General features: G+C 36.3%; 1 protein-coding gene across 1 annotated transcript; it reads left to right on the top strand.

The window, feature by feature from the left end:
* Positions 1-8,655: 8,655 nt before the first annotated feature.
* On the top strand, positions 8,656-10,073 carry LOC112749508 (glyoxylase I 4). Its single transcript, XM_025797775.3, has 3 exons — positions 8,656-9,117; positions 9,195-9,312; positions 9,389-10,073. The coding sequence occupies exons 1-3, from the start codon at positions 8,954-8,956 to the stop codon at positions 9,689-9,691; spliced, it is 585 nt and encodes a 194-aa protein (XP_025653560.1). The 5' UTR covers positions 8,656-8,953; the 3' UTR covers positions 9,692-10,073.
* Positions 10,074-13,690: the final 3,617 nt, after the last annotated feature.

The following is a 13,690-nucleotide window of genomic DNA, read 5'->3' as shown; positions in this document are numbered from 1 at the left end:
GGTGTAACTAATGATTTTGCATTCTGGACCATGGTAATTTGTTTCAGGTATAATTTGGTCTGTGGTTCTTTTGTCGGGGTGGATCACCACGGTCAGTCAACACTTCTCGGATGCTCTTTGATGAAGAACGAAGAAATTGAATCATTCAAATGGTTATTTCAAAGCTGGCTTCGTTGCATGGGAGGAAACGCTCCGAAAGGGTTTCTCACCGATCAGTGCGCATCCATGAAAAGGGCTTTAGAGGCCTGTATGCCAACAACAGTTCACCGCTGGTGTATTTGGCACATCATGAAGAAGATTCCAAGCAAATTAAACGGGTACAAGGGACATGCCGATATCGAACAAGAAATGAGCCAAGTTGTTTGGAACTCTCACAGCAAAGACTCATTCGATAGGAATTGGAATGATTTTCTGCTGAATTTTGGTCTTGCGGACAACAAGTGGCTTTCAGGTAATGTCTTTTTAAAATCTGCAGCAGAGGTGTATATTGCATGTTCCCTCGGGTGTATTTACAGCCTGTGTTTGGGTGTATTATGCAGATCTGTACGAAGACCGTCACATATGGGTTCCTATCTATCTGGATCACCACTTCTGGGCAGGGATGAGAAGCACACAAAGGAGCGAGAGCATGCATTCATTTTTTAACAAGTATATCACCTGGAACAGCTCGCTTATTCAGTTCGTCAAACAATACGATAATTGCCTCGGAAGCAGGGAGCAAGCAGAGAGAGAATCAGATGCTGCAGATTTTCATACGCTCATACCGTGTGCAACCAAATCCTGCATTGAAGCTCAGTTTCAAGATGCGTACACTCACGCAAAGTTTAGGGAAGTCCAAGCGCAATTCAGAGGAAAGGCGAATTGCATCACCAGATTAAAGAATTCCGCTCTAGGCTATTCAGTATACGACGTCGGAGAACAAGTTTCCAGCTCAATATTCAACAAGTTCGTGGTTACTTACGACTCAGTGGCAGCCGAGGTAAAATGCCAATGCTTATTATTCGAATCGAGAGGGATACTGTGCCGTCACGCACTAAGCGTGTTAAGCTTCGAACAAGTAAGCCAAGTGTCACCGAGATACATACTGGAACGATGGAGCAAGAAGGTAAAGAGGCGACACACACACATCAAGAGCAGCCACGACGAGCCACTAATGGAGCCAAGAAGCAAGAGGTTCGACCAATTGGTTTTTCGTTCGCAAAATATCTGCGAATTTGCCTCCGAATCGGAGGAGCTGACTGCAATTCTGCACCGTGCGTACAATAACGTCATGGCCGAGATGGAATCATTAAAAGCCAAAAGGAAGGGGACATCTTCTTTATCCCACGAAGACGCCAACTTGGAATCCGTTAACGAGCTTCAAAGCCCGCCAAGGATTCGAACAAGAGGACATCCAAAAAACAGGCTAGGTTCAAAGCTGGAGAAACAGATCGCAAATGCCACAAAGAAGAAGAAGACGAAAGTTTTAAGCGAGGTAAAAGTACTGTTCTTTAAATTTGCGGCGATTGAGTTTATTTTTCTCGTTAATAGTTTAGGTAATGTGTGTGTGTTATATTTCAGATAAACCTGTTTGATGCTGCATCAGCGGCGCATTCAAATTGCAGCCAATATCAAGGACACGTTATGAGTTATCAGTTCAGGGTACCAGCAGCAGGGGATAACTCGTTGGGTGTATAGTTTTACAGAATATGGGTGTAAAAGCACCGTTATTTTGGGTGTATTTTCGTTAATTCACAATTTACATATAGACACATATATAGATACATATAGAACAAAAGCTGTAAAAATTCTCAGGTTATGAGTTTATATTTGATTTGATGTTTTTCTTCATATTTTAGTACATGTAATTCATACATTTTGAATACAGCACAGACAGTTTGGGTGTATATTTTATGCAATCTTGGGTGTATTATTAGACTTGCGTTGGGTGTAACAGTTTATATATGCCTTGATTTTTTCCTTCATATTTTACCACCTGTAATACAGCTTTTGAATACATCACAGACAGTTTACCAGCACAGATAGTTTAACTATGGGAAAAAATATACATGGAATAGAAGTTGTTGATAAATGCCAAATATTTACATCATTTGTTCAATTTACAAACTATCAAGCAGTTGGATTACCCAGTTTCTATATCAGCAGAATTAATCTGACAAAACGGCCTTAATAATATAGAGGATGGCTTCGACAGCCTTATAGCACTACTCTCTCTAATTGCCCGATCTCTCTGTGTATTCATCTCACTGAATAGTATCCGGGAAGCGTACTCCACTCTATAGTGGTCCACCTCCTCCTACAATTAAAAAGTATATTCTGTTTAAACAGCAATATTAATTCAGTAAAGTAATACAGAGTTATATGGTTCTAAAGGCAGTTACCTGTGGCCAATTATCCCATTGATACTTCCCCTTTTTGATGTTTTCCGGCTCAATTAACTCCATCCACTTCATAACGTACACAGCGCAGTCATAGCTAAAAACGAAGAAAATAAATTACAAATCTCATTTACAAAAGTTTAATGTTCAGAGTCACAAATTTATACCTTGTTTTTTGGCCAGATATTTTAACATATGGTGATTTAATTTCCTTCTCCCTCTCCCCTTTCTGAAGAGGTTCCCCGCCGGCATATGTTATCAATCTTGAAAATACGTATCCCTTAAATACGAAAACAAATCAGTAATACACCCGAATGAATGGACAAGATACACCCAACTGAATGGACAATATACACCCATCAGAACTAAAGAAATAGACCTATCTATTAAAGTAAAGAAGACAGATGCAACTTACAGTGAATTTATTAATGGCCTTTCTCTCATCGGTGGGAGCTTTTTTGTGTAGCGGGTCAAGTATTTGACATTTCCGCTTTCTTGTATTTATCAGCCATAACCACCAATGCCCCGAGTAGCAGACAGGGGCAAAAATCTGAAGGATTGCCACACGTGAACAGTGTGTTATTTTATTTTGCAAATAAGTAAATAAGCATACTAACAAATTTAGCAAACAAAAACTTACATATGGGTGCGAAGTCAATTTTTTTCTATCTATGAAGGGAATGAAACTCGGGTAGGCTTCCACCCTGAATTCCTTTTTCGTTTTCGGTGATACGAATTCCCCGTTTGGGTGATCCGAAAGTGCCATGCACTGCAAGAATTGCGAAACAAGAAATGAAATACTAAACTTACACCTAATGGAACGTAATAAAGACACCCAAATCAATACAGAAAATACACCCAAAGTTTGGAGAAGTAACACTTACCACAATATCGGGGGGGAGACAGTATATTTGTTCTTTAAACCTCTTTTCATTTTTGTTGTTGAGGATGAGGCAGATGGCAGATACAATCTAGAAATATATGCCAAAATCAATTTTACATTAATAAGCATTGTAATTGACTTTGGTGTAAAAAGATTAATGTTATTCTAATATTACCTGAGATTCTATATCACTTTTTGCCTGGAGGGAGGCAATGTGCATTCTCATCAAAATGTATTCTCCTTGGCTAATCAGAGTGCACATTTCCTCGTACTCGTTAGTATTGCCATCTGCATCTTCCTTCAGTCTCGTCCCCCAGATGTAGCACTTTTGTTTCATATCATCTGGAATTTGATTCATTCCCCCAGGAGTTTCAAACTTTGCAGAACTTTCTCCCCCAGTCTCCCTCTGAATTTGTGGACTTGTGTTTTTTCCCTTCGCCGTGCTGCTTGCTATTCTTTGGACCAAACTGTCCAATTGTTCTATCAAATTCGCAGCTTCTGGAGATTTTTTCCTTTCTGTCTCCTGCGTTGACGCCCCCTCCTGGCTTGAATCAGTCAATCCAAGGCTGAATGATGGCACCCCTGGATCTGTTTTAGGAACATAGGACGCTGTCCGTGCCATCATCAACAGGGCAGCAGCGTCTTCTGCGTCTGGATGACTGTGTCATCATCTATAAGAATAAGAATAAGAATAAGAATAAGAATATACGGATGATAAGCAAAGATTGATTTTAGTCTGATGAACTTACATTTTAGTTGGAGCTGGGGGAACCGTGGGTGTGGTCTCTTGAAGTTGTTTGGGGATTTCAGGAGTGCTGCACAGTTACAAAAAATTAATCACGGCGTAAAAAAAACTAATCAGGAACAATATACACCCAAACTGTTAGCTAATATACACCCAAACTCTAAACAAATATACACTCAATATTATTTCTTACGTTTCTGTAGTCCCTTCAATCTGTAGCATAGGGGTTGGTTCAAAATCTGTCTCAGTGGTTGTTTGGGATGCCGGCACAAAAACCTGAATCGGGACTCTAAACAAGAAGAAAAATGAAAGGTTAACAACGCCTTTGAAAATAATAAGGTTATAAGGTTGAAATATTATTGGAAAACTCACATTGCAAGCGCTTCCGACGGTGTCTGTTCCCTCACAACCATCATATTCGAATCAGACGGACTCAACCTAAAATACACCCAAAGAAATTCAAGAAATACACCCGAACAATTCAAAAAGAAGACAGGCTTTGTTTTTTTGAGAACTTACATACTTGCAGTTTTTGCTTTTTTTTCCTGCCTTTTTTTTCTTGAATAAAATAATAAAGGGCTTTTTTTTCTAAAAAAAATATATACAGAATTAGAAGTAGAAGGGTAATAGAAGAACAAAAGTAACGGTTATTTGAAAGAGAAATTACATGCTCTGTGACGGCTGGTTTACACTACTCTGTTCTGTGTGTCCTTGAGAGGAAGGAGCATCACTTCCCAAGTTCACAGCCGGTATTCTAAAACAGATTTGATGTTATTCAGACAAAATAAGATACATGTATAAAATATACCCAAATGAATGCACAAGATACAACTAACCGAATGGACAATATACACCCAACACAACAAACTTAATATCCCAACTTATTAAACAACATACACCCAACTTGATCCACAAAATACACCCAAATGGTTCCACAAAATATACCCAAATCATGATAACAAGATTTTATTAAATAATAAAGCTTCTTACGTTTCAGACGACACATAGCGACCTTCTATCGATCGCAGGTTAGGTTGGTTCTCCCTGCAAAACAAGAAACAATTATTAGCATACAAAACACACCAAAATATGAAATAGACAGCCCAGCAAGACATACCCCTCTGCAGAAGATTTATCAACATTTTTCCCTAGCCATTCATCTAGTTCGTCACTTGATATTTCATATGTCTCACTACATTCATAAAGGAAGACGTTAACAAAAATAATTACGATGATAGACGGTAATATAGCTTACGAGGTACTGTACCCGTCAAAGTATTGATCTTCTTTAGGAGGTGAATCCTCCACAACAACTTTTTTCTTTTTTGGTTGTGTTCTGGGTGGAAAAAAAAGAGTACCAATCAGAAATAAAAAATTAATTTTATCACAGAATATTATGCAAAGAAGTGCTTACTTTTTTGGTGTTGTTTTTATTTTTTTCTTTTTCTTCTCCTTCTCTGCAGGTGATGATTCTTCGCTCCTATAAGTTAATAATAGACACTTCAGTTAATACACGAAATCTTTATAATGAAGCCAAAAGAAAGGAGTAATAATTTCAGGACATTACTCATCACTTGGTTCAGATTCAGATTCTGAATCAGAATCTGACTCCTCTTGCCTCTGCTTTCTTTTTCTGGAGTCCATTCTGGAAGGCAAACAATGATTATTTAGAACATACTAAAAATACACCCAACGTGATCAACAAAATACACCCAACTCGAAAAAGAAATTACACCCAAGTATGGTACTTACTTTTTCCCCTTTTTGTTGGGGTGTTTTCTTGCTGAATCCTCTGAGTCTTGTTGAGTCTCAGACTCAGAGGTAGAAGTGTCACTGTCAGTAGCTGTTTCTGTCTCCGAAGACGATGTTGGACTCGCCTTCCTTTTTTTTGTTTTTTTTATTTCTTGTTTTTTTTCTTTTTTTCTTTTTTTTTTCATTTTTTCTCTTGCTCTTGTCTCCGCCATCTTCACAATCCCCTGAAACATGAGATATTTTAGCTAGCAGCATTCAGGTAAATAAAATACAACCAACATATTATGTTTACTTACCAAAATTTTCTCTCTTTCTGCAGTCATTCTTTCCACCAACTGCTCCTTAGTCCAGTTCGCAATCCAAGGCTTTGGTGGTCTTTCAGCCCTCTTCTTGCCTTTGTTTTCTGAAAGATGAAAGTATATTATCATTAGGACAAAGAGGCAGCCATCAATTGTCTTCTTCTTCTTCTCCTGGTAGTCTGTGATGCCCTTGATTATGAAGGTCAAAACATGTCCCCCCCAGTTTCTCTCCGATATGCCGTCCATCTTAAAAATTGGGGCCAGGTGCACGGGCGATATTTTGTTTATCGTCGTTGGCAAAAGGAACGCCATCTGTATGTAGAGGATGAATATCCTCTTGAACATCAGGCGTTCCTCTTCACTGCCAACGCCGATTTCCATCATTTCATCGGTAAGACTTTTGAGGGTCTTACCCTGGAATCTTCTATAAATTATTTTGTCATCGTCAGAAAGTTGCTTATACTCAACTTTCTCAGGAAACAGATTTCCTACAAAAAGGAAAACAACAAAGTATCAAAATCGGTTCAAACACACCCAAGCGTCAACCTTAAATACACCTAAGCATGAACTTAATATACACCTATAATTTTGAGCTAGTTACCTGTTGCATTGATGCCAAGCGCATCACCTATTGTCTTTGGTGTTATTTGGAAAGAACCATATCCTGTCTTCAGTTTGTTCTCCCCAAATTTGAAGTTGTTTGCCAGTTCCCTTAAGAGTTGGTGATCCACCCTTAGTGGTGGGATGTGCATCAACTCTCCAAATCCGAGATCCCTGACAATTGCCTTCTTCTCCTCAGTCATGTTTCTGAACTTATCACTCAGGAGATGTGTGGCACACTTAAGGTCCTTTGTTTGGTTTCTTGCTGCCATTTTGTCTGAAACGAAAAATACACCCAAAGACATCAGTAATATACACCCATATATATGAGTCAGATACACCCATTAATAACAGTAAGATACACCCATAGATATGATTCAGATACACTCATTGATAACAGTGAGATACACCCATAGATATGATTCAGATAAATCCATATATATCAGTCAGGTATCACTCAAACATGCTTCAATATCAAATTAATTGAGATATTAGTAAGATACATGCATATATGAGTCAGATACACCCATTGATAACAGTAAGATACACCTATATGTAAGAATCAGATACACCCATTGATAACAGTGAGATACACCCATTGATATTATTCAGATACATTCATATATATCAGCCAGATATCAGTCAAACATGCTTCAATATCAAGCCACATTACAAGTTCAAGCAGTATTCACCCCCCAATCTACGGAATAAACCCCCAAAAATCAACAACAATAGCAGGAGAACTTATTACAAGAACGTAGAACGACGTAGAACTTAGAAGAACAACGTAGAACTTGGAAGAACGACGTAGAACTTAGAACAGTGTAACAAAGAAGCAACAATAATAGTAAACCCTAGAAGAACAACGTAGAAGAAAAGTAAAATATACAGTAATCTTAATGAACTTACGTTGAGTGTTGTTGCTTTGTTTTCTCTTCAGATTCTTCACGGAGATTTTGATGTTGTTTTGATGGAGGTTTCGAACAACGATTTGTATATTTTGAACTTTAATTTTTGCTCGAAAATGGGAGCGTTTCCTTGTTTTCGAAGCGTTTTGAGAAGTGGAAGAAGTGGAAGAGTCTGCCATACGTAACCGTTTGTGTTGAGCGCGTGATTTTGACGCGCCATGTTATGTTTCTTTATGCGTGTGTCTTCGATTTGGGCTGGGCCAACTTGGATGCTTGTAAACTTGTATGTGTAGCAGGCCCGATTATAAAATTATGATTCAATTAAAATTACAAAATATTTATTACGATTAATGGAATATCTAATTTGTTATTGTTTTAGTTTTTTATTCTCAATAAACACGATAGACGAATGATAAAAAAATAATTTATAAAATAACAAATAAATTTTATAATTAAATAAGGAAAAGTTTAGGGGGCAGCAACTTTGTTAAATTTTGGCTAGCATGTAACCAGCAAAAAAAAGTGAGCTATTGGATAAAATCTCACACTATTAAAACCATCATTGATGACTATTTGATGGCTACAAATCACAAAAGTTGCTGCCCCGTAGCATTTCTCATTAAATAATATATAAATGACTAATTTATAATTAAAATTAAATAAGGACTATTTAACGGTTATTAAAAAACTTAAAAAACATGTTTTGTTACAGGACCATTTAATGGTCCAAAGGTTCTGGGACCATCGAATCCTTTGCCGTTAAACTTTAATTTTAGCCAATGAGTTATAGCTCAAATGGCATAGTCTTCCCATACTCATCTAAGAGGTTGCGGGTTCGAGTCTCCTATCTTTAGTAAAAAAAAAAAAAATTAGTTTTAAACTATTATTTTTGAAGGTAAAATATCTTCATTACTCCGTATGTTCTTAAAAAGAAAAGAAAAGAAAAGATATATTGTGTGATAGGCAAGGTAAAAGTAAGAAAACAGGAATGTGAAAATTTTGGCTTGGGAAGCATCGAAGAAATTTCTTAATAATTTGAACCCCCTACGTTGTTGTATTGTAGTACTAGGGTCCGTTGTATTAAGGGGTTGGAACTTGACTAATAACAAGATTCCAAGGCCCTTGTGTGCCAACTTGTAAGCTTAAAGAATTTCCTCTGTACTTTCTATACTTCTAATCACCACCATGTTTAACAGCTAATTGTAAACACTTTATCATAACAAACAAAACAGGCCCTTTGCATTTTCCCTTCATTCAGAGGAACCTTCCAGGAAGGCTCCTATGATATGTGCAAGAAAAATCACTCGTATATAATAAGAGCTTGTTTAGTCTGTGAGATTCATCATATCAGATCCTCAGTAACTCATCATACACAACAATTGTGAAAAATGGAGATTGTTGAAGTTGGAAGCTGTGGGGCACTTCCTCTGCTCTCATTGAACCACGTGTCTCTCTTGTGCAGATCAGTATGGGACTCTATGAGGTTCTACGAGGATGTTTTGGGTTTTGTTTCCATCAAGCGCCCTTCTTCTTTCAAGTTCAATGGAGCATGGTAATAAATAATTTACAAATACCTAAATGTTATTACTTTCCTTTCCTTTTCATAATCTCCTTTTACATGTTTATTAGGTTGTACAATTATGGGATTGGGATACACTTGATTGAGAATCCAAACATAGACGAATTTGATGCATGCATGAATGAAGCAAGGCCTATTAGTCCCAAGGACAACCACATCTCATTCCAGGTATGTAACACTCTAGAGTCTAGAGGCATGATTATTAAGACATACATTGCATTAATTATGTTTGGGTTTTGGGCAGTGTACGGATGTTGGACTTGTTAAGAGAAGGATAGAAGACATGGGAATGAGGTATGTGACAGCTTTGGTGGAAGATGATGGAGGGAACAAGGTGGAACAGGTGTTCTTCCATGACCCTGATGGATACATGATTGAGCTTTGCAACTGTGAGAATATCCCAATCATTCCTATTATTTCTTCATGCTCCTTCAAGCCTAGAACTCACAGCTTCATCAAGAAAGCATCACCACCTGCCAAGTGTGGATTCATGGAGAATATCATGATGGAAAGCCTGAGCATGGACATGATGAACTTCTCCTTTTAATCAATCTTGTCTGTCTATACTCTATATAGTTTTTTCAACTCATTTTTAGATACCAACAAAATAAATAACATTATTTTATTCTGTGTATCTAAGAATGAAATGATAAACTTATAACTATATGAAAATATCTCATGTTAAAATGCATGAACTCCACTTCCTTCTTCTTTTGTTTATGTAAGATATAAGCAAAAGATTGTTCCATGAAAGCAGAGAAGAATGTGGGTGGGTAAGAAGATAGAATTGTTATTAATTATTTGTGTTTCAGATCTACGCACAAGTGCACAAGCCTTTGGTACGCCAAGGAAGAGTGGACCAAAAAAACCAAACTATGTTGTGTCATATGGTGTTTGAAATAATAATAAAATGAAATTGTGATTTTTCATTGCTGTTCACACGCATATTTAATTTGTCGTTTTTCTTTAATTTGCAGCCTACAAATAACGAATTGCTTCAACAACCACCGGCAATGGCATAACGTTACCACGTAACAAATGCATAATATTTTGTATCTTGTAAACACTATCGCACTGGCACATCTGCGAAGAGCTAAGATGTTGCAATAAAAACTAAGATTAGAGTCAATTGAAGCTAGTCTAAGTTAGTCTTTTCATTTCTTTTAGTGTCTTTCACTCTTCTGAGTTCGAGGGCGAATTTTAATGCCGATAAAACAAAAAAAAGGTTAGAAGTGCAGTGTTTGTTGTTGAAAAATTAAATGGTTAAATTCTTAAATTATAAATATTAAATTTAAAAATTTAAATTATAAACTATAAATTTAAATTAATATAAAATGTAATAAATAAAGAATTAAGAATTATTTAATAAAAAAAATAAGAAACATTTGAAAATAAGATGAGTTTGAGTTACGTTTGGAAAAAAAATTAAAATTAATACCACCTGGTTCACTGGTTGTAATATATAGTCATTTTTAAAAAAAAAAATCTGATATTCGGAAGATAAAAAAAAATCCGATTATTTAGCATAGAAGATTTTCAAGTGAGTTGAAAAAGGGGTTGAATAAAAAAACTAATCTTAAAACTAAATAAACAAATTATGCAAAATTCTAATTTTAGAAAATTATTTTTGATTTTATTTCGTCTCTTAGCGTAGAATAGATTAGAATTGAAATTGTAGAGAGTAAAAAAGAATAAGAGTGAGATCACTATCTATTTAGTTTGGCTACGAAGTGTAATATGATTTACGTTCAGTTTTCACTATAACTATGGTAGAATTTTTACTATGATCAATTTGGATTACAAACTAGGGGTGGCAAACGGGCCTAAATCCGACGGGTCGGCTCGCGTAACCTGCCAAAAAAGGTGGGTTAGGCTGAAAAATTGGGACCGCCAAATAGGAAAAGCCCGCCTAACCCGCACCACTTAAACCGCGGACTTTGGCGGGCTTCCCCGCCGGACTTAGTATTTTTTTAGTAAGGAGTATTTTTACAATTTTTTTTACCAAAACCTAACTTCTCCCAACCCAACTTACAAGAGAATGAAGATGAAAATTGAGTGTTTTGGATTATGTTTATTTGGTTTTAGAGACAATATTTATAATTATGTTTTGGATTATGTTTATTTTGCTTTGGAAACAATATTTATAATTATGTTTTGGATGAAAACTTGGTTTATAATTATGTTTATTAGATATTTATAATTACAAAGACTTTAATGTTTGTGAATATAAAAATTATAATTTGTTTATACTTTTAGAAATTATAATAGTTAAAAGTAAAAAATCAAAAAAATTTTTTTTATGCCTTTATATATATTATTTAATAGTTAAAAATAAAAAAAAGAGGATATTTGGTGGGTTTAGCCCGCCAGCCCGCCGTTAGACAGGGCAGACTGTGATTCTGGGACCGCCTCACTAGACGGGGCGGGGCGGGACATGCCAGCCTGCCAAAGAGCGGGCTTCTGGCGGAGCGGGGCGGGGCGGGACGGGCTTCCCCGCTTGCCACCCCTATTACAAACACCGATACTAAGAGATTTACACTCTTGTAACTTCACCTAAACTATCTTAAACTTAGTCACTCACCTAAGTACTAACATAACCTAGTTAAGGAGAATCAAATGTACTATAAATTGGCACTTTTTTCGAAATCAAAACCCTCAGACAAAGTAAAAATTGACTTTTGTGTGCACTACTTTCTTTCTTTGTCTTTTGTAACTTTTAGAAAATTTAGTTCTAAACAAAGGAGAAATCCGAACACATTCAATAAATAAAGAATGAGGATAAAATGTTTCAGTTTTAATTCGAATTGTTGCCTTCTTCATTTGATCAAATATTTTTTTATAGAAGTTGATATCTTCTTTTTAATGTTGGAATGATTTTCCTTCTTTATCAATTAATCATTGCACTATTTATTTAGTTATTTCTGTTGACATTGAAATGAAAATACTTTCTTTTTTTATCTTGATAATATGCAACAGTTGTCCAAACACTCATGATAATATATTTTTAAATTTAACTTGATATCTTTAATGATATTCTTCTTACTGATGCTAATTTGTGCAATCTCATCTTAAGAGAGGAATTGGAAGCTGTCCTAGATAGAGAGAAGGTGTTCTGGATGCAAAAAGCTAGGAAGAATTGGATTGTAGACGGAGACCGTAATACAAAATACTTTCATACTAAAACAATCATAAGAAGAAGAAGGAACAAGATTACCAAAATGAGATCACATGATGGTATATGGATAGAGGATCCAAATGCTTTAAAATCTTTAATAGTGAATTTTTTCAAAAATTTATATCAAGAAGAACAAATAGAACCACACACACTCCAAACTCTTTGTTCCTACCCACCCTTAGAAGCATATATTAGTAACAGCATTAGCACCCCCTAACATTATGGAAATTAAAAAAGCTATATTTAGAATTGGATCTTTGAAAGCTCCTGGAGTAGACGGATTCCCACCTCTCTTTTACAAGAAAAATTGGGATACAGTCCAATCTTCACTATATCAGCACATCACCCAAGCATAGAATAACCCAAGTAACATGGCTGATTACAATCATACTTTGATAGCTCTGATTCCAAAAGTCCAAAGTCCCGAATTCATCAACCAATTTCGCTCAATAACTTTGTGCAATGTAAGTTATAAATGCATGACAAAAATCATTGTTGAAAGGATGAAACCAGCTCTTGAAAACAGAATTGTCCCCTATCAAGTAAGTTTTGTGCCGAAGCGAAAAATACAAGATAATATATTGATAGCAAAAGAAGTGGATCATATCATGAAGAGGATGAAGGGAAGAAGAGGCTTTATGGCAATAAAATTCGATTTTAAAAAGGCATACGATAGGCTGTAATGAAATTTTTTGGAGAGATGTTTAGAAGAATTTGATCTCCCTAGCTCTCTAACCAGACTGATAATGAGTTGTGTAACTACTGCTACTTATAACGTGCTATGGAATAGGGGTATGACTGAAACTTTTCACCCATCACGTGGCATTAGACAAGGCGATCTGATATCGCCTTATCTGTTTGTCATTGTCATGGAGAAGTTGTCACAAATTATAGAGGATCATGTTGAAACCAAAGTATGGAACCCAATTATAGTTGGCAAAAACGGTCCACAAATATCACATTTACTCTTCGCAGATGACTTGTTAGTGTATGCAGAAGCTACTGTGGAGCAAATGAAGATCGTGAGCAAGGTGCTGGCCGAGTTCTGTACAGCCTCAGGATTGAAGATAAATTTAAGCAAAACTGCAATAGTTTTTTTCAAAAATGTGTCTGACGAAACCAGAAGGGCTATCACAAATCTAAGTAAGTATAGTGAAAATGCTTGCTTAGGGAGATATCTAAGGGCGATGCTCACTAACCATAGAAAGGGGAAGGACAAATTTAAGAATGTGTTAGAGAGGGTGCAAAATAAATTAAAAAGGTGAAAGTCACACTGTCTATCACTAGCAGGAAGACTAACACTAGAAAAATCAGTCCTGGGCACGATAGCCAACTTTGAGACGCAGCATTCCAAGATCCCCATCGGAATAT

The sequence above is a fragment of the Arachis hypogaea genome, chromosome 15, assembly GCF_003086295.3.
Source record: "Arachis hypogaea cultivar Tifrunner chromosome 15, arahy.Tifrunner.gnm2.J5K5, whole genome shotgun sequence".
Taxonomy (NCBI): domain Eukaryota; kingdom Viridiplantae; phylum Streptophyta; class Magnoliopsida; order Fabales; family Fabaceae; genus Arachis; species Arachis hypogaea.
This window is presented reverse-complemented; position numbering and strand designations above follow the sequence as displayed.

Excerpts from the sequence above, each read along its gene's own strand:
- LOC112749508 (XM_025797775.3), top strand. The coding sequence starts at position 8,954 with ATGGAGATTGTTGAAGTTGGAAGCTGTGGGGCACTTCCTCTGCTCTCA. Across the intron at positions 9,118-9,194 it reads TTCAAGTTCAATGGAGCATG|GTTGTACAATTATGGGATTG; the intron begins GTAATAAATAAT and ends CATGTTTATTAG. Across the intron at positions 9,313-9,388 it reads ACAACCACATCTCATTCCAG|TGTACGGATGTTGGACTTGT; the intron begins GTATGTAACACT and ends GGTTTTGGGCAG.